This window comes from Typopeltis vanoorti, chromosome 7 (assembly GCF_054136105.1).
Source record: "Typopeltis vanoorti isolate ZY-2024b chromosome 7, IOZ_Tvanoo_1.0, whole genome shotgun sequence".
In the NCBI taxonomy this organism is placed as follows: domain Eukaryota; kingdom Metazoa; phylum Arthropoda; class Arachnida; order Uropygi; family Thelyphonidae; genus Typopeltis; species Typopeltis vanoorti.
In genome coordinates, this window is record NC_143555.1 from 77,561,618 (window position 1) to 77,584,374 (window position 22,757).

Genomic DNA, 22,757 nt, shown 5'->3' on the forward strand with positions numbered 1-22,757 from the left:
CTGCTGTTTTGCTCTTTCTATCGCACTATTTTGTCAAATCCTCTACTAACACACCTCGTACTAACGAGTCTCCATACAGCACTCTATCCTTCATTTTGTTCGTGTTCACATTCATACGTCTATTTTTCCTGTCATACCTTTTATTATTGGTTGGTTCATTCAGTCTACTTTTGTTCATGCACTCTAGCTGCTGTTTTGCTCTTTCTATCGCACTATTCAACAACGCGATCTCACTCAATGCATCTATCTCATCTTTTTTGTTCTCTGAGAAACCATTTATACTATCATTCACACTTTCTACATTCACACTCTCACAATTTTCATGTACAACCTTGCCGTTTCTTGTCATATCCCTATTTCCTTCATTCTGAAGGTTGACAAAAATATCACACTCACGATCCGAAATACACTTCAATTCCTCATTCTCCCTACATTTTCTACACACATTCAATCCTTTATTATCATCTAACCACACTCCGACCGCACTCCGCAAAGCGTACATTTCACAGCTAGTACACTGACTCATTTCTTTTATGCTACCGTTCTTTGATAACGATGGCGAACCTTCATTACTGGCCGCCATTTTCCTTCGCACAGGTGCCATAAATTATTTGCAACGTGTTTTGTCAAATTATACGTTATAACACACCAAAAATAGACGCACTAAAATACGCAAGGCAAACAAAACAAAACTACACAATATTAAGTAATTTGTATCGAAAACTGAAAATGATACTTATCTTATCTGGAGCTTGCACGAACACTACACATTACGAATTCATCTAGCGGCGACTTCCCGACATAGATTATGTTATAAAACACTTTAGTACACTAACCACGCTAATAAAGCTCCAATAATATACCAAAATTACACACTTAAGTCCATTAAATTGAATCTAAAACACCAATAAATCAACAAAAAACACAAATCTCTCAGGAGCTCTCCGATAGCACGTCCATTCACCAGCTAGCCTCGACACCGAATCCCATTCTATTCACTCTGCCTTAGTGCACAGTACCTCAAAATCACTGCCACTATTTCCTCTCTTGCATCTCCATCTTGCATGGGCACAACTCCTTTTCTACAACAGCACTCCACCTCCCATTTTACCTTTTCTATATTCACGAAAAACATTATAACCTTCCATCTTCCTATCTATCAGAATGTCCTCATCAATCATCTCACTTATTCCAACAATTTTGATTTGAATGAACTCAATGCAACAATTTCATTCCCTTATTCCTGATGCTTCTAGCACTCATATATATATATGCCGTATTTTTCGGGCCATAAGACACACCTTTTCACGTAGAGAAATCGACTTAGAATTGGGGTGTGTCTTATGGTCCAAAGGTAGGTGGTACTGGGTAAGTCTTGGATTCCCACGTTTTCAATGCAATATATATAATAATAATTTTTTCTAAAAATTGTCTCATAACTGAACTGCTAAGTTTACTATACAATAAACTTAGCAGTTCATTTCTGGGTCTATAACGAGAGTTCCATCAATGACACTATTTCTTAAATAGAAGACTTCTCCATGCCGTCTCCCAGCCATTCTTCTCTCATTTCCCATTCTAGAACCCTCTCTCCAGACCCAAATTTTCCCTGCCTGTCTTGCACTTCTGTTCTCTCCTTTTTCTCATTCATGCTACTCACCTCTTCGATTCATAAGTACTCCAATTCCTCCTTTCTTACTCTTCTGCTCTACCACATTACTTACTTGCTCACATCCATTCTCTGCAAGCATTACTAGCAGCAGCTGCATCTCCAGATGACATGCACCAAAACCATTCAAAATTCATACCCAACTAATCCCAAAAAATTCACAAACCACATACCATTCATGATCTTATGCCCTCTGCCTCAATTCATCACTGTCATACCTGAACAACAGACAGACTACCTTTCCTATCATGCTATTATCTTTTATTCTCTTCGACATCCTCCTGATATTCATTCTCGCATTCTCCTTGTCTCTAACCAAGAAATTTGTTCTTACTACCAACTATTTTGCACACTTATTCCTCATATCCAGTGCCTCAATCATTCTACTCATTCTATCTGCTGAAAAACAAACCTTGTGTATTCTCTTGGTTACCACACCACTAATAATAGTGGCTTTTCTGGACCTGTACCCCTACATGTTTTTATTTTTACATAACACTAATTCGAATTAATTATCTAGAATTAAATATCTCTAAATACAAATAGATGGGATCTAATCCTGAAGCACTTCATTTTTGAACTTTTTTTTAACATATATTTTATAGCATAATATATTTTGAAAAATGAAAAAACCCATTGTTAATTTTACTTCTATTCACATTATAAGGTGGATATTACCATACTATAGTATTTCAACTAATATAACATCTATTAATCAAAATATTATGTATGCCTAAGTAGAGATTAGAAAAATCTTGATAGCTATGAAATACTCTGATGAAAACAAGCAAAATTTGTATTTCACTACAATAAAGGAAATTAAGAACAGCATAATGCACTCAGGTGATGATTTTTAAATCCCAGCAGAAAAAACAGTATTCATCCAGTGTCTTTCAAAGCATCATTTACAAATAAATACATATTCACTTTAATATCCGTTCATATACACAGGAGTCAAATATACATGTATTTATAAAAGATATTTTTTAAATCTTCATTAACTGCCTACTCTATCTCTGGGAATTAGTCGGAGTTCAGAGCCATGTTTCAAAAATACATCACCTAAAAACACACGGATAAAAAAACAGCAATTATTAATGAAAATACATGGAAACATATACAGAAAAATTCGATAATTCCTAGTAACATTCTAGCAAATTATATGAAAACAGCTGTTCTAATTTTAAAATAAGGCAATGAATTAAAATTAACAAAATAAGTAATGAAAGAAAATTAATAAAATAAGCACAAATTCTTAATTTAATAAATATGAACATTTATTAAATCTTCTCATCTTCCTTTTGGAAGATGTTCCTGATAAGATGTTCATCAACCAAAAATTTTCAAAACAAAATATCTATCTTTTGAGTAATATGTAATATTTGCTTGTTTATTTAAGCAATAACTCAATATACAGTAATAATAATAATTATTATTATATGGGCATCATCTCCATGAAGTCCAGAGACCTACTGTGGAAGATACACATTAACATTTATAGACATAAAATATGCACAAAAACTGTATATACTTCTTCTTGAACTCATTCACTGTCAGGGAACTCGCAATTAATTCTGGAAATTTGTTCCACTCAATCACTACTCTCCACGCAAAAAATTTAGTCCATACGCCCTTACTAACCACATTCTTACACAAATTCCACAGGTGACTTCTAGTTCTCTATGTCATGTACTGAAAAAATTCCTTTGTGTTAATCTTATAGAACCCCTTTTAGTAACTTGTAAGTTTTTATCATGTACCCTATTTTCTGACTGTGTACTAAATTTTGCAACCCACATACACATTCAATCTATCCTCATACTATTCCACAGACCTGTCACTAGCTTGGTCACGCATCTGAATCCACTCCACTACCTCCTGATTCCAAGAAACTCAGGTGACCAAACACAGTAGTCAAGCAGCAGCCAAACCATAGCCTTATGAAGAGGGATAAAAACCTCCCTATCTTTACTTGATGGCATGTTTTCAGCATCCAAGTAATCCTCTGAGCTGTTCTACAAACTCCTGCAATAGTTCAAAGGGCATATTGCAGAATATGCCCTCTGAACATCAACTCTGTCCACCTCCCCTCTCCCAAAGTCTCTAGCCTCATCAATTTCCTGCAATTCAATACCATCAATTTGATATACCTCTTAATCCTGTTTACTAATGAATGCAGTACATACATTCTCAATCTGTCCTCATAATCTACATTCCATAATAAATATCATTTTTGTTACTCTTCTTTGCACTCTTTCCACAGCTTCATTATTCCCTCCGTGTGTAGAAGTTTAAGTGCTGCTGTGAGGATATGTTGGAGGCTTAATGGATTGTATACAGCACTCAGAAAGGATTAAAACAGAATTTAATTCTGTTTTAATCCTTTCTGAATGCTGTATACAATCCATTAAGCCTCCAACATGATCTTTACCCTCTGAATCAGGAGACCAAATATACACACTAATTTACATAACTTACATAATTACTAAAATTCACCAAAATAAGACCTATCTGTAAGCCACATGTAACATTGCCTCTACTATACAAGTACCACCCAATTCAATAATTCACCTAATAATAATTATTATTCAGGACTTGCTGAAGTGGGAGGTCATAGATTACCCACACCAGCTCTCATAACCTTCCCTCTTAAACACATTTACACTGAATGCACTCACTACTTCAACAAACTATTCTACTCACTCGGTGCTCTGTGAGAGAAAAATCTACTTCTCATCCCTTTCTTAACTGTACAAACTGCACAAAATTTCCATGGATACTTCCCCTTGTCCTCTCCCTACCTATCATATAGTTAAAAAATCTCAATTCTCTTAATCTTGTTTACTAGTGAATGCAGTACATACATTCTCAATCTGTCCTCATAATCTACATTCCATAATAAATATCATTTTTGTTACTCTTCTTTGCATCCTTTCCACAGCTTCTTCATTCCCTCTGAACCAGGAGACCAAATATGCACACAGTAGTCCAGGTGCAGTCATATGCCTTGTAAAAAGGCAAAATGACTTCCATATCTTTACATTTCAATGTCCATTTCAACACTGCAATTATCCTGAGTTGTATTTGCAATTTTTGTAATGTGTCAGTTCTTCCTAATCACCAAAGTGATTAGGAAGAATAATTGTTGTCTATTAACACAATAGACAACAATTATTGTTTGCCCATTTCCAGCTTATCAATAGCAATCCTGATTGCTTACATATCTTTGCACTATCAGCAAATTTTTACATTTCCTGTCAGGTCCTTTCCAGTATCATTAATGTAAAGATTGAACAACGGTCCAAGGACTGATCCCTGGGATACACCACTGATCACTTTAAATCTGGTAGATTCACACCTACTGTATACACTTTCTAATATTTATCCCTCAGCCACCCACTTTTCCAAGTCAATAGTTCATATTTCAATCCCATATTCTCCAGTATTAAATGCCTTAGCAGTCTTACAGTCTATCTCCTTTATCCAATTCAGTCATAACATTATTATAAAATATGAGCAAACTGCTGAAGTATAACCTCCCTTTAATAAATCCATACTGTTCTTTGCACCACCACCATATACAACAGCATACATTCTTTCCATTCCTATGGGGTTTCCTGAGCTAACATTCAAGGTTACTAACAAACCTTGAATGTTTCAAGGTTACTAATAACTAACATTCAGCACATGTACTAAGGGAATGTTTGGCCAAACATTCCCTTAGTACACATGCTGATATCCCGTCTGGAATTATTGCTAAATCCAGGTTATTCAACAGCCTTGAACCTCATTGTTATACACCATACAAACATTAGTTTGAAAGATCTTAACAAAGTGAGCATTCATTAATTGAACATTCTCATCTATTTCTGACACAAAGGTACTGTCTGTATTCACTAAAGTTATTCTTCACATTCATTTTTAATTTAACTTGCAGCATAATAATAAAATTCGTCTGGTTATTGAAAGTTTTTTTACCTTGGTTCTATTATACATTAAAGATACCAAGAAATTATATACTGGGTTTTAATCCTTTACTCCAAGGGAACAAAACAATGTTTATCACGTGAAATATATTCACGTCTGAGCTACTTGTATATAGCGGCTAAAGACTTCACATCACTTGCCTTAATATGTATCCATACTAAGGCACACACCCTTTCAGATGTGTAAAATGTTATGCATAATAGGAAGGGTCACTGTCCAAACTGATTTTGACCTTATGAATAAGTAAAGCCGTCTCTAAAAATTTGGATGATCCCTAGGCCACTCAATTGTGGGCGAAAGACTGTCCATCTCGGCATTGGCTCCACTCAGTGATGGCCTTCCACCCACCACCACCACCGAGCAGAACCGCTCATATTCCGAAGAAAAGCATTCACCGACAAAGCCTCTCACTGGGCTGTGCCAGAAAACACTTTCCCCGGAGACTCAAATTGCTCCCTTAAAGCAAAAACCTTAAGAGAGCGAACTCGTAAAAACCCACCGGTTTCGACCTTTATTGAGGTCTCATTAGTGGGAGCCAGACCTGGGAGTGATACCAAGGTCAAAGTAATGCAGAAGTCATATATATCTCATATACAAGTAGCCGAAAGGTGCTAGACCTTATTAATAAAAATCTCTGGATGAGAGAAAGATGTTGAAAGTTTTTTACAATGGTTCTCTTATACATTAAACATACCAAGAAATTATATACTTTTTTTTTTTTTTTTTTTTTTTTTTGTCATCCTTTATCCAAGAATGCAAAACAATGTTTTGTGCATGAAATATATTCACATCTATAACGTGAATAATGTATCACGGTATAACAGAACCAAGGTAAAAAACTTGCTATGTTACCTATATACATACACACCTATGATAAAGTTTAATAAGCTACTATTGACCTTCTGACAATAAGTCAGAAGGAGGAATACTGAGCAATGACGATGGTTGTTGATCTTTGCTAGCTAAAGGGTTTTTTGCTGAAATCTTTTGAAAGAATATTGTAATTGGAAGTTATCTCTTTCTTCTTAACTCACCAAAGTGCTGTTGCAGAGGTTGTAATCCTTCAGTGATCATACGAATGACTTTAATACTGAGTTCCAGCCAGGAATCAAATTATGAAATATTGTCCTTTAATGTCTGTGCAATTTGAAACACTTTGGCAAATTTTGGTAATGTCCATACTGATGGTTCTGCTTCAGTTTCTTCTTCTTCATCTTCCTCTGTAGATGACTCAACAAGGTTCTTCCAATTCCTCATTTGTTAACACTTCTCGACAGCCTTCAATATTATTATTATTATTACATGACATCTCCAGGGAGTCCAAAGACTCATTGAGGGAGGACATCAACTCCACGACTCTCCATCTCCACTAACTACTACGAACCGCAACTACCATCATCTACACCAACGCCATCTACCACCCACCATTATTTTCACAGACAATCATAAACATCCATTCCCATGGCAGGATGCGAACCTGCAGCCTTTTAGCTGGAGAGCAGATATGCTAACCACATAGCCAACCAGGTCAGTCATATGTTCTTCCACTTCTTCATCACCTGATAACTGAGATGGTTACTAAGTTACTACAGGCAGGTAGCATATGCAGTACAGATACACACCAGCACTTCTTAAACTTTTTCCACTCATGACTCCAGGTATATAGGTATATAAACTAGATATACAAATCAAACATTTACTGATAATAAATCATAAAGAAATTTATTTTAAAACAATTCTTTGGTATACATATAATTTTACCATTTACGCTATTGTTTATAAAGAATTATAAACAATAACCTTGAATCTGAATTGATTTTTGGTTGCTGCGCATTCAGAAACCGCTGCCTAATTTTTCACAACACACTTCTCAAACTGTGGGTCATGACCCACAGGAATTGTTTTTTTCACTAGAAGTCAGAGTTGGGAAATTAAAGTACAGGTATCCCTTGATTAATGTGACTAATTAATCCCTCGATGTTACCATGTATATCAAAATCGCATTAATCAAGTATAATAATCAATAAAAATTCGTTTTATATGGTACTCTTTTAGGAAAGATAAAAAATGAATGTAAAGTAAATGTTTACTTTGTTTAAATGTTTAATATAGGCTTTAAAAGTTGCAATGATGCTCATGTCCATGGGTTGTGGTAATGTTATATTTGGTGGAAAAAAATAAAAATTTCATATTCTCACACAGATCATTAAGAGAATTTGGATGACCAGGTGTGCTATCTAAAAACAAAAGAGCCTTGAAAGTCAAGTTACTTCTCTTGCAATAAGCTTCAACTGCCAGACAAAAATGAAACTTAAACCAATCTTCATATAGGCTTTGGGTAACCCAAGCCTTCTGATTCACCCACCAAATTACAGGTAAAGAGTTCTTATTACATCCTTTCAAAACCTGCTGCTTGTCTATCGAGTTCGATAGACAAGCAGCAGCTTCGATTTAAAATCTCCATTAGCATTCCCTCCAAGCATAACAGTTAAGCGATCTTTTGATACTTCATAGCCAGGCTGTGCTGCTTTTTTTGATATAAAAGTTCTAGATGTATTTTTTTCCAATAGAGGCCGGTTTCATCTAGATTGAAAATTTGGCAGTAATCGTAATCATTTTCTTCAATAATTTTCTGCAGCTCACCAGAAAATGTAGATGCAGCATCTTCATCGGCAAATGCAGCTTCACCTGTTATTTTCACATTCTTAAGTCCAGCCCTAGATTTAAAATTTTCAAGCCAGCCTTTGCTAGCTGCGAATTTTGAATTGTCTTCTTTATATTTAATCTCTTTAAGTCTTGAAAAGAGGCTTAGAGCTTTGGCCATGATTTTATAGGCACTAATTGAAATTCTCTTTTGATTACAGTCTTCCAGCCAAATAATCAACAGATCTTCTATTTCAACCATTATGGCACTTCAGTTACAAGTACATTGCATACTCACAACTTTCTTTCTCTCAGTCAGGAAACACTCCTCGAGGCTTGCATTTTTTTTTTCAATTTAAAGGTGCATTAATTAAAACTTTTGTCACATATATAAAGGGATTGTCACAATTAATTTTGCTGCATTAATCAAATCCCACGTTAAGCAAGGGAATACCTGTAATTATTCCTAATATGGTTGTAGTCTCATAATTTAATGAAATTAATGTACTGCTGTCATAGTAACTTGAATACCCCTTGAAGGTACATATCAGGACATGATGATGATTCATGTTTACATTATCTACAATATTTACTTAGATTAACTGATCTACATCTATCCACTTTGTCACCTTTATGAATCAAAATTATCTTTGCAAATGTTCAATGAGGAATACTCTTAATCTCATAGAAAATGAAAGTGAACTGATAAATAATGACATTTCTGCTCCCTACAAAGGAAGAATTTCTTACCTGTATTATTGTTATTAGGAATCTTCCTCCTCAAGCAGTATTTCTTCCTCTGAGCAGTGTTCAGATATATTTTAAATATTTTAAATATATTAAAATGCCTTAAATGAAGATACCAATCTTCATTTAAGCCAGATACCAATCTTTATACTATTCCACACCACATACAACTAATCAGTGCTTTATTTATTTCAGCTTTAAATTTAAAATGAAAGTTTGGGCATAAAATGGCATATCTTTTTTCTAACAAATAATCATAAATTATGGTAAAAAAACTAAGATAAGTATTAGAAATTTCTTATACAATCACAAACAAAAAAAAAAGATGTACTAAACAACCATGACATACTTTTTTAATAACCTCTTGCAGACTTGGCAATTTGACTAAGGGGATATTTATTCTATATAAATAGACAATCCCTGAATCTAAATCCCTTATAACTTGAGCATGTGGGTAAGTATATGCAGAATATAAACTTTAAATTCTAAGTGAAAAACAGTTTTCAGAATTGTATTTTAATATGAGAAAGAAAGATATAAATATACCTTCCAATGTTGTCTTCAGGCTAACTTGATTTTACTTGTGCAAAGATATATAAGTGGGGATCCAAGTATTGATATTGTCAAAATTTATTTTCACTCTAGAAATTTGGTTATGAATAGAATATAATTTGGTTTTAAAGCAGCATTTTCGAATTATGCCACAAACAATATAAAGTAAATCAATAATGTAGGAATGCTATTAAAATAGCTAATCCATGATAACAATGAAGAGATTTCTTAAGGTGTTGTGTGCATATGCTGATAAGTGCACAACTCTAAAATCATAAATGCTGCCTATATCTGAAGTCTCCATATTACTGGAGACTTCAGATATGGGCTTCATGAGACTTTATGACAAAAACAATTCTGTTAACATAACAAAAATACTGTGCTCTGATTTATCTACAATAATCACTTTTGGCATCACTCATTCATTCCTTAATGAGATGAAAATTCAAATTTTCAATATAATATCTAATTAAAGATATAATTCGTATGTAAAGTTTGGCAATCAGATTGGAAAAGAAAATTTATATCCTTTTATAGATAGAAATTTCATACCTGCTGTCTGTGCTGGATTAATGCCAATTCCATCATCTGTAATGATAGCACTTGTGGCAGGTGGCACTTTGAACTGTAACAATAGAAATTTTTATATTGTCATTAATTCAACATTTAAAAATATTTTATATAAGTATTGAATATTGAATTAATATATATTAAAATATTAATAGAAAATATTATATACCAAATTTAATTTTTAATACTATTCCTATTATTTATTTATCATTCCAAATGAAAATCTTTGTTTGGACAGATATGCTATCGAAGGAAGTCAACTCACAAAATAGCAACCTCATGGGATGGGAATAATTTGTTACAGAGGACAGTTTACTATAACATACTTCTTTTAGTATAGCAGAGAACTTATGGATCTTGCCAAGACTTTTCAGATGTTTGCTATGGCAATGCTTATTGTAGTAAGGGTAACTATAAATGAGTTGAAGAATCATCCTGCACAAATCTTCACAATAATCAAATGTCAACAGGAGTAACAAAGATTATACAGACTGCTTTCTTTTAGGATATTATACAGACTGGTCAATATTCTTTTGATATCTTTCAGGAATAAAAAAATAACAGACATTGAATGTAATGTGTTTGGAATGGGAAAAGGATATTTCTCTAGATTATCGATAGAAGGAAAAAATAAATAAATAAAAAGATTGGCTTTCACTGAAAGTAATATCACGGTAAAATCATCAGTATGAAAAAGAGAGATAAAAGTTTAAATACAATATGCAGCAAACAGTCTCCAAATAATGTGTCTTTTTTTTATTTGCTGAAGACATTGCTTCTCACCTGCCCCTAACTTCATACAAATCCCAAATCTGTCCAACATTAAAAGTTCATGACATCCAAAAGAGAGCAAATTCTACTTAAATCCACTATATTCTGTGGTTAGTGTTGTAAATGTGGGGGGGGGGAGGTATCTATATTGTATATCTTAACGTACTGCTTAATGTAGCTCTTTTGTTTCTTTCCGCATATCATATATATCTTACGCTTTCATCTTTCTTTTTATCTATTCTTCTTTATTCTTTACCATTATTTTACCTTTTTATACCATTATTTTTATGTACTCTAATTCTTACTTTACGCTCTCTAGACCTTTATCTAAGTTACCACACATTGCATTTTAGCTACTACAGGTTATCTAATGTCTAATACCTTGTGAGCCTTGGAAAATTTATTTATATTTAAAGGTCCCATTTTCTGGCCTTAAATAGAATTAAGAACACCTGCAGTATCTCTCTAATTCTATCTCTCAAGCTTTACTGTCAGTCGTGGCTACTCTAATTTAACTTTGCACACAGGTTTGCATATTTTTTTTTTTTTTTTTTTTGGAAACAGTGCATTGGAATCAGGATCAGTGAATACACATTCTTTTGCATATTAAACACATTTATTTAAACTAGGATACATTAACACATTAATACAGTTTCTTAATTGAATTGATACTACAAAAAATTAAAAGCTAAGAATTATAATCTCATGCAATAAATTTTACACATTAAAATTCACAGCAATACTATCAAATGCCAATCTGTAACCTCATTCATTCTGCTGCTAAATATATTCTCATCTGATATACACACATTAAAATGCACAGCAATACTAACACTTATCAATCCATAATCTTAATCATTCTGCTTTTAAGAATTAAAATCTCATACATAGTACATACATGATGAACATGCAGCAATACTATCTTTCATGCAATATATTTACACATAAAAATGCACAGCAATACTATCATTTACCAATCTATTATCTTATTCATTCTACTGTTAAGAATCAAAATCTCATAGATAGTACATACATAATGAACATGCAGCAATGCTATCTTATTCCAATCTATGATTTCATTCATCCTGCTGCAAAGAATTATTATCTCATATCTAATTTATATCAGCTGCTCTTTTGCCTCTTAGTCCGGGCCATTACAATTTAACTTTTATATATATGTCCCGCCGAATATATGTACTTCAACCAACAAGTATGCTATATCTAATTCACTACCAACATTTTCTTAACCTCATAGTCCGGAACATACAAACATAATATAACTTTAAAAACATCCGGCCGAATATATAAATACTTCAAGGAAGTACTCACTATTGAACTGGCTCTGCAGGCTTCTTTTCTTTCTGGGTCTCATCATTCGTGCCGGTTTCCTTTGGTCTGGTTCTGTCGCATTGTAGAAGATTTTCGGGGGATCGGATCATGTCGTACCGATACTGCTTTTTCGTCCTGGGCCATGTACACTTGTGCAGGCTTCTTTCTTTTAGCACCGTCGCACTTCCAAGAATTCCCAGGCTTGACGCATATTACTGTGGACTTCTCTATAGACAATCCCCTACTTTTCTTCGGACCCACGATGATGGATTCCGAGATACTACGAGAGGAGGCTGCATTTTTGTGTACTTGCTTCCTTCTTCCTATGCGTACTGGCATACAGCCACCACACCACTGCATACTGCCTTCACCTGTTACATCTTGGATCTCTTGCCTCTGGATACCTGGATAGAAGAGAGCCCTGGATACTTCTGGGTCGTGTCTTATACTCCCTCTTGCTGTCCCTGGAATAAGGATTGAACACCTAGCCACAAAGGGGGATGTGACCTTCGAGTTGTTGTTTACTTTTGTTTCCCCCAGAACATGCAAAAACAATACGCAGGAGAGCCTTTAGTTGTTCACTGCCTGTTGTTGCACTGTCCTTGGGGCACGCATTAAGTTAAGCTTTGAACAGTTGAAGGCACTTTACAATTTCCAAATAAGGTTTCTAAACTTTCTTTCAACTCGGAACCACTAAATTTACTGGCCACTTTCAAAGGCATTGGCCTTGAAATACAGAGTTTAACATTCCATTTTAATACATACTTGTATTGGTATTTTGATTCACTCACAAAAAAAAACTACTGTTAATATAAACCTTATATACTAAACAAAAATTCCACAATCAGTGTAAAAATCAATTTCTTTCTATATACAATGTTAATGACCTCTTGTAAAATTCGATGTAAAGTTAAGAAAATTATTCTTACTACATTGAAGTTTACACACTCAGTAATTGAAATAAACCCAGTGTCTCCTAGAATAATCACAGCCAAACTTCAAGCAAAAGAAAAAGGTCAAACAATTAACATAATCAAAATATATGCACCAGACAGTAACCATTCAGAGGAAGAAATAGAAAATTTCTATGAAGAACTACAACAGGAAATAGATAATCCAAAAAATAGAGAACTCGTGATAGTGATGAGAGATTTTAATGCAAAAATAGGACAGTTCACAGCAGACAAAAAAGATGCAGTGGGGAAATTTGGATACGGAGAGCTTAACGACAGAGGAGAACAATTACTCCACTTCTGTAAAGCAAATGATCTCATGATTACAAACACATTGTTCTATCAATGCCCTAATAATAAATATACATGGACAACCCCAGATGGTAATATAAAGAACTGCATAGACTATATCATCATAAACAAACAATGGAAAAGATCAGTAAATAATGTACGAACATTAAGAAGTTTTGATCTTGACAATGACCACAAAATATTAACTGCCAAAGATAAAATTCAACAGGAAAAACAATATCAGAAAAGATGAAACCTATCAAAACTAAAAGATAGCTCAAGCAGAAGTCGATTTTTAGAACAGATGTGCTTGAAATTAAAACCCTCCATCTTCCAGAGTAGCGGAAAATACTGGGAAGAAGGAAAAGAAACTGTTATCAATTGCAAAAGACACTCTAGGTTCCAAACCCAAAATAAACAAACAGTGGATAACTCAAGAAATCATAGCTACCATAGAAGAGAAAAGAGAGGCCAAGATACTTGTAAACCAACAAAACAATGAAGAGAATAGAGAAAAATACAGAGACCTAAAAATAAATTTGATAACCTATGCAAAAAAGCCAAAGAAAAATGGTTAAAAGAAAAACCTAAGAAATGCCAAGAAGCATACCAACAAAACAACCTAAAAGTCTTCCATTATACTGTAAGAGAAATTACAAAGGAATTCTCAGCAAAAGCAGTAACAATGATAAACAACAAGATGACTGAAACCAGGAATATTGAATATATAAGAAAAATCTGGTCAAACCATTTTAAGACTATTTTCCACCAAGGAAACAAAACTACAATGCCAACAATAGAAGAAAATAATGATCACCCGAAAATTTTACAAGAAGTTAGATATGCAATAAAAATGAAAAATAATAAAGCACCAGGCATTGATACTATCCCTACTGAACTGTGGTCATATGGAGGCAGCATATCAACAGAATATTTAACAACCCTATTCAATAAAATACTACAAACAGGAGAGATCCCAGATGACTGGAGAACTGGAAAGATCATCCCAATATACAAGAAAGGAGACAAAAGAGACTGCAGAAATTACAGACCAATCAATTTACTCCCTCACACCTATAAAATATTCATAAGAATTATACAAAATAGATTAAAAAACACCTATGAAGAAATGATAGGCATTGAACAAGCTGGTTTCCGAGGAAACTATTCAACAATAGACCAAATTTTCACATTGCACCAACTAGCAGAGCTCAGCTGGGAAGACCATAAAGAACTATATTGTTGTTTTGTGGACTTTAAACACTCTTTCGATAGCATCAACAGAGAAATCCTTCTCAAAATTCTACCAGAAAAAGCAAGACAAATATATAATACAGTTTCTCATAAAATATTACTCTAAGACAAATGCAATAATTAAAAAGGACACACTCACAACAGAACCCATAGAGATCCAAAAATGAGTAATGCAAGGATGCCCATTATCCCCATGCCTATTCAACATATATCTAGAAGTTGTAAAGAAGGCAATAGACAATGAGCCTGGAATCAATGTCAATGGTTTAAACATAAATAATATCAAATATGCAGATGATCTCGTCCTTCTTACAAGAACCCCAAATGAACAACAAAAGTTGATCAATAAGCTAAACAAAACCTGTAAAACATATGACATGACAATAAATATACAAAAGACAAAAGTGATGAAAATAGGGAGGAACGGACCTACCATCTCAGCCACCCTAAACGGAGAACAAATAGAACAAGTAGATAACTTCATATACCTTGGATCAAAACTAACAGAAACAATAGATGAACTCAAAACAAACACAGAATAGCGATAGGATGGACCACCATGGGAAAATTACAGAAAATCTGAAAAACAAACAAGATATCTAAGCAAGACAAAATCAAATTATATGAAGCAATAATTATACCAACAGTCATCTATGGAGCAGAAGCGTGGACAGTTAAAAAAGGAGAGGAGGAAAAACTGGTGGCATTTGAAATGAAATGCTTAAGAAAACTAAATAGAACAAGTTGGATAGAAAAGAAAACAAACATCACAGTCAGACAAGAACTTTTGTATAAAAAGACAATAATAGAAAAAATTAGAAAACAACAACTGAGATGGTTTGGACACACTGTATGCATGGACACAGACAGACTTCCTAATCAATAATTATCCAACTGAAAAAAGAAGACCCAGAAGACCAAGAATTACCTGGCTGAAATTAATAAAGAACATCTCGGGATGCAGAACATACAAAGAACTTTTTCGAACAGCAAGGAATAGAGAAGACTGGAAGATCCTGCTCAAGAGAAGACTCAACCTGTCTTAGACGGAAGAGAAGAAGAAAAGATTGAAATTTTACAATGTACTAGAGGCCTGTGGCTTTTTGTGGGTGCAAGCCACATAAATATTCAATTATTATCTTACAGACATTGTTTCTGCCTTATCATTTCTAAAGAAATGTTTGTGGAAACTGTCATGCTGAAATGGCATCTATCATCATCCCCTTACTTTGGCCAAGCATTGATCTTTATTTGCAATTCCCTTTACTTAATCCCCTTTACTTTAGACATGCACTGTCCTACTACAAAGATCTCTGAACCAGCGTCACATCATCTTCTTTCATTCAATTTGTTTCTATACTTTAGAACATCATCATCATCATCAAATTCCTGCCATGTACCCTCAAGGGGTGTACAGGATATGACAGTACTACATGAAAAAATTACATCATTACTAACTTCCTATCTACAATTTTCCTCCAAATCAGTCTGTTACTTGTCAAGACTCCAACATTATCAGATCTTATATTTCTATCGTCTAAGGCACTTTGTACTGTATCAATCCACCTATATCTTGGTCTTCCTCTGGGTCGTTTTGCTGCCAACCTGGCAGAGAACACCTGTTTTGCTAATCTTTCCTCGTCCATTCTGTTTAGGTGACCATACCACCTGAGATTAGCTCTGCTAACGCATTCCTGGATGCAGACAATGTCAAGTTCTTTCCTAATATCCTCGTTTTTAATATGATATTGCCATTGATGCCATCTGTTCACGCCTCTAATCTTTCTCAGAACTCTCATATCTGCGGTCTCTAGTCTTTGGTCAAGTGTTTTACTTCTGACCAAGCTCTCAGATCCATAAGTTAAAATTGGTTTGAACACAGTCTTGTATACAGCTAATTTAGTGTTCCGACTAATTTCTTTCTTATTCCATATGAATTTATTCAATTGACTTCCCACGATACCAGCTTTGCTGATTCTGTTGTCTATTTCTATATTTAGTTTACCATCTTCAGTAAAAATTGTGCCTAAGTAGCTGAAATGTTTTACTTGTTCCACAGGTTCTCCATTCACAACACAGTTGACATTTTCAATGATTCTGCCAATTTTCATTGTCTTTGTCTTTTTATTGCTGACCTTCATACCATATCTATTACAACAGCTATTCAATTTAGTCAGAGAATCTTGCAGACTTGTAGCGGATTCATTTAGAAGTATAACATCATCCGCATAAAGCAAAGAGCTGACATTAACATCTCCAATTTTGATATCAGGTTTAATACCACATTCCTTCATAATGTGATCCATATAGATAATGAATAACAGAGGGGATAATGTACATCCTTGTCTCACACCAGATTTAACATTAAACCATCTTCCTGTACTTCCTTCAATTCTAACTGCTGACTCACAACTCAAATAAAGACTAAGTGTTGCTTGATATAATGCCCCATTGACACCATATAACTGCAGCGTATTGAATAGCTTCTCTCTTGGCACCTTGTCATATGCCTTTTCCAAATCGACAAAACTTAAATACAGATCTTTGTTATATTCCCATGCTTTCTCGACTATTTGTCGTAAAGAGAAGATCTGATCCTGACAGCCTCTATCTGGCCTGAATCCAGCTTGTTCTTCACCAAGCTTTTCTTTCACAATTCTTCTCAACCGTTTCTCAAGTATACTTCCATAGATCTTGCCAGGTACACTCAGTAGGGAAATACCTCTGTAATTCTCACATTCAGTTTTATTTCCCTTTTTATATATGGGTACTATGAGAGCTCTACTCCAATCATCGGGAATTCGTCCCTCTGTCCAGGCTTTCTGAACTATGCAGTGCAGCCACTGTAAGACTCTTATACCACCATACTTCAGCATTTCTGGTCGAATATCATCTACTCCTGCTGCCTTTCCACATTTCAAGCCTTTGATGGCTTTTTCTACTTCAAGTATGGATATGTATTCCTCACTGCATGCCTGGTCAGTGTTTTTTATCACTGTGCTGTCATCACTGCTTGTTTCATTTAGCAGTTTTTCAAAGTAATTACTCCATACTTCAAGGATATCTTTTTCTCCTGTTTTCATTTCACCTTTATCATCTCTAATTCCTTTTACAGCACTCTTTCCTCCATTCCTAAGTTTCTTCAACAACCTCCAGCATATTTTGCCAATTTCTTGATATTTATTTTCTATATTCTTGCCAAAGTCCTCCCATGACTTTTGTTTAGCTAGTATTACACACTGTTTAGCTTTCTTACATTTGTCTCTGTATTCTGTAAGAGTAAAAGCTGACTTATTTGCCAGGAACTTATGATATGCTTTCTTCTTTTCCTTCACTGCCTCTTTAACTTCCTGTGTCCACCAGGGAGTTCTGATTTTTTTATCCTTGCACACAACCTCACCACATGCCTCTCTGGCAGAATCAATCAATGTTTCCTTCAGAGTTTGCCACTGAATCTCCAAGGTTTGATTCCATGTTCTCAAACTCTTTCATTTTCTTTTCAATAATATTTCTGTATTTTAGTCTACAGTTCACATCTGAGAGCTGCTCAACTTTTATTCGCTTTAAAACTTTCTTACATGTTATTCTTTTCAATATGAAATTCAATTTTATCCTGCTCAAGACTAAATAGTGATCACTTCCAATTTCAAATCCTCTGTACACTCTGGTGTCCTGCACCAGGGAGAAAACATCACTATCAACAATAACATAGTCAATGAGACTTTTCTTATTCCTAGCCTCTTCTCTCCATGTGAATTTGTGCACATTTTTATGTTGGAACATGGTGTTAGTAATAACCAGTCCATGTCCTGAGCAGAAATCCAACAGATATTTGCCATTATTATTAGCTTTGCTCTTTTCTCTAAATTTTCCCAAAATATTTTTGTATGTCTCACAATCATTTCCTACTCTACTATTTAGATCCCCAACAAGGACCAACTTTTCCTTTTTCATTGTGTCAGTTGCTTTTTCTAAAGCCTCAAAAAATTCCTCCACTTCTACCTTTATAGAACCTTCTGTGGGACCATAGGCACAAATAAGTCTCATTGTCCAGTTTCCCATTCTCATATTTGCCCACATTACTCTACTTGAGACTGACTGCCATTCAAGAAGATTAGCCTCGTATTTTGTGTTGAATACTATGGCTGCTACTCCTTTTCGTTGATTGTCACTGCCTGAATATAACATTTTGTATTTATTGCTCAGAAAGATCTCACCAGTTTTGGTCTTTTTTGTTTCAGTCACCCCTATTATGTCGATCTGGTACTTATCTAATTCCTCAGCTAGCTCCATTTCTTTGCCATTCAGGCTTCTTACGTTGATAGTACCGATCTTTAACTCTGGTGATGTTGAGTTGGGGTTTGTTTTCAGATTTGTTCCAGTAGCTGACTTTTCGCTGTTTGCCCTGGTTCCCTGGCGAAAACAACGGGGACCTTGTTTAACAGGGCGACGCCCCAGCCGGCATGAAATTTTGTCATGTTGTACCATCATTTTTTATTTTGGTTTAACCAATAAGAATACAATTTGGTCGGCTAAATCCCAAATTGCCAGCCCATCCTCGTTCGTTCAGTATCAAAGTAGATACCCAACAGGGTGCACCACGAGAAGGTGAGGATTGGACATTAGGTCAGAAGCCCTGGTCGGTTCTCCGCATTCCTTTAAAGGCTATGTGGAGGTCTCCTCTCAGTTATACAGCTTTGACCCTTAAGCACCCCTACTTTAGAACAGCACTCTTTAAATGTTTCCAAAAACTACAATCCCCCCCCCCCTCACCTACTATTTAAAAAATGTAGGTTTGTTCCCTGTTCTCATGGTACTTGTGCAGTTTACATCCTATGGTCTCTTGTGGAAGTGATACACATATCAGTGAAAACAAAAAATTCTCTACAAAGGTCAGCATGCATACACACCTATAATTTACAATAAGATAATTCAAGGAATGGTATTGATCAACTTATTTGTCAATATTATTTAATGCAATCTGACGGAGAAAATTCAGTTGCTTGCTGATATAAAATCTTCAGAAAGATTTTAACAGGCTGGTAGCTTCAATACAGATGTGGGATTACCATTTTTAAAATTGAGAGCAAGGTTTTAAGGAGCATATACATAATGCTATGTACTATAGAACCATGCTCCAGAAAGAAGAAATAATCTGGATGTGATAGCTGTAGGAAACCTGAGGTTCAAGGACATATTGCAGCAATACATTAAAACCACAATGTATTGCTATGATAAGCGAAATACTTGTACAGTGATGTACCACTGATGTTAAGACAGTTCAGGGAATATTTTAATAGGCTGGTAGCCTGAACAAATAAGTGTGATTGCTGTTGTAATGTTGCTAAGCTAAGCACACAACTTAACACATTGGAGCAAAAGTGTAATGCTGTCACTATTATTATTATGATTATGATTATACAGGCATCTCCAAGGAGACAGAACAGTCATTGTGGAAGATAAACTATTCATGCACTAGCCATCATTCCTCTCCTTAAATTGATTCAGTGATGAAGCACCTACAACCACCTCTGGCAACCCATTCCATCCATTCGCCACCATCCAAGCAAAAAATCTAGTCATAACACCCTTGCTAACACAACTTCCACTGGCTAACCCTTGTTCTCTCCCTTCTTGCCATGTACTGAAAAAAAGTCTTCAGTGTCAATCCTATAAAACCATTTAATAACTTAATAAATGTTTCTAACATGTCTCCTTTTTTTTGCCTATTAGCTAATTTTTGAAGTCAATCTATTCTCATAGGGATCATTCCACAGACATGCCACAATCTTTGTCACTAGCCTCGGATCCACTTCACAAGTTCTTCATCCCCATGGAATCTATGAGTCCAGAGTTGTGCACAGTAGTCGTAAATAAGGCTACAGGTGTGACCTAATTTATTGTACACGATCACACCCAAGTCCCTGGCCTCATCAGTTTCCTGCAGTTCAGTTCTATCAATATAGTACACAGCTTCTGATCTCTTCCCGATGTGTGTTACCTTACAATTGTCCACATTACACTAGCAGCCATTTACCTTTGCCTATACTTTTGTCTGTTTAAGTCTTCTTGAAGGATCTCTGCATCACCTCCATTCACCCTTCCCAGTTTAGCATCATCACAAACAACTGAATATTTCCTGTCAAATCATTTCCTATATCACTGATATACAAATTAAACAACAGAGGACCTAGTAATGAGTCCTGTGGTACACCACTGGTCACTTACCCTCTTCTGGACTCAACTCCTCCATAAATCACTCTCTGATATCTGTCCATCAGCCACCCGGTAATCTAATTCACCAGAATTCATGTTCTAATTTATTATTATTGCAGGCAACTCCAAGTAGTCATAAGACTCAGAGGGAGGCCCTAACATCATGTCCAGAACAACTATTCAGCATCCACACAGTATCTATCATAGTTTGTTTGAACTCACTCACAGTCATGGCACCCACAACAGACACTGGCAGCTTATTCCACTCATTCACCATCTCCAAGCAAAAAACCTAGTTCTAACACCCTTGCTAACCACACTCATGCCCAGTTTCCATGGATGGCCCCTAGTTCTCTCACCACCAGACCTGTTCTGAAAAATTTCCTCTGAATTAATCGTGTAAAAACCCTTCAGTAATTTGAATGTCTCAATCATATCACCCCTTTTCTGCCTATCAACCAATTTCTGCAACCCACAAATCTTCAACCTGTTCTCATAAGGTTCATTCCATAGACCTGCTATCATTTTAGTCACTCGCCTCTGGATCCTCTCTACCACCTCCCCATCAAGAAGAAACCTTGGCACCCAGATCTAGGCACAGTATCAAGATGGTGTCTTATCAAGGGTTGATAAAGAGGAACAATAACTTGCTTGTCTCAGCTTGTCAAAGTATACTTCAGTAACCAAGTGATCTGATGAGCTGATTTAGCCACTTTTGCAATGTGCCCCTAAGCTTCAACCCCCTGTCCACCAACACTCCCAAATCCCTGGCTTCGTCAATCTCCTGAGATTGACGAAGGAGATCCACCAATGTGGTATACTGCTGTCAGGGGCGGCTCGTCTATAGGGGGCCAGGCCCCACCAATATTTGTATAACTAGCCCAATAATTGTAGTTTTAAAAAATATGTTTCTTGTAATTATTCTTTTTTTTTCTTTATCTATTTCCAACAAGTTTTATTGTTTAATAAAAATAATTACTGTGGTATTTTGTGGCAATATTGTATAATGCGACTTAGTACTGTCTCTGGGGCCAGCCATGGCTGGCCCTATTTTATATGTGTAGAACACAGGGCATGTATGAGGCATGTGAACTAGTGATCGTGTTTGTTTACCAGGCACAATGCTTATCTTGGGGCCAGTTTAGTCTGGTCCAGTCACGTACATACATAGCACGTGATTCTTTGATTGTGAAGCAAGTGCACTAGCAATCGTGTTTGTTTACCGGACACAACGCTTATTTTGAGGCCTGTTTAGTCTGGCCCAATCACTGTGTTTGTACGTAAATAGAGCGGGATTCTTTCATTGTCTTATTATTTAATAAGACAATGAAAGAATATAATTTATAATTTATTTTAAAGTTTAAATTTTTATTATGTCCATAAATAATACATTTTAACTATGAACAAAATCGATAGTTTATTGGAGAAACGTTTCTCGTTATTAAGTCTAGAAGAAAAATTGGAAATCAAAAGATTTGGCACATACCAACCCAAAGATGTGCGTATTACTCAACAAGATGGTAAAAAAAACAAGAACATTTTATGCAACTTGGTTTGACAAGAAATCATGGCTTAGTTTGAGTGATGAAAAAAAATCTTTGTTCTGTTTTTATTGTGTTTTGTTGGTGGCAAGAGCTTGTGGACACTCAGTGGCAGTAAAGACCTAAAACATCTTTCTGAGTGAATACAAAAACACGAATCCAGTAAAATTCACATAAACAATGTGGTGCAATTTCAAATGTTTGGTAAAATGAACATCTTATCTCCCATTGATA

General features: G+C 35.2%; 1 protein-coding gene across 1 annotated transcript in view; it reads right to left on the bottom strand.

The window, feature by feature from the left end:
• Window positions 1-2,573: 2,573 nt before the first annotated feature.
• The window catches only part of Ufm1 (Ubiquitin-fold modifier 1), a 41,208-nt gene continuing 21,024 nt past the window's right edge, over window positions 2,574-22,757 (bottom strand). Inside the window, exons 4-5 of the mRNA XM_090395971.1 lie at window positions 10,151-10,223; window positions 2,574-2,731 (exon numbers count right to left, since the gene is read on the bottom strand). Coding sequence (XP_090252097.1) covers window positions 2,667-2,731; window positions 10,151-10,223 — 138 coding nt within the window. The 3' untranslated portion in view covers window positions 2,574-2,666. The remainder of the gene's footprint in view (window positions 2,732-10,150; window positions 10,224-22,757) is intronic.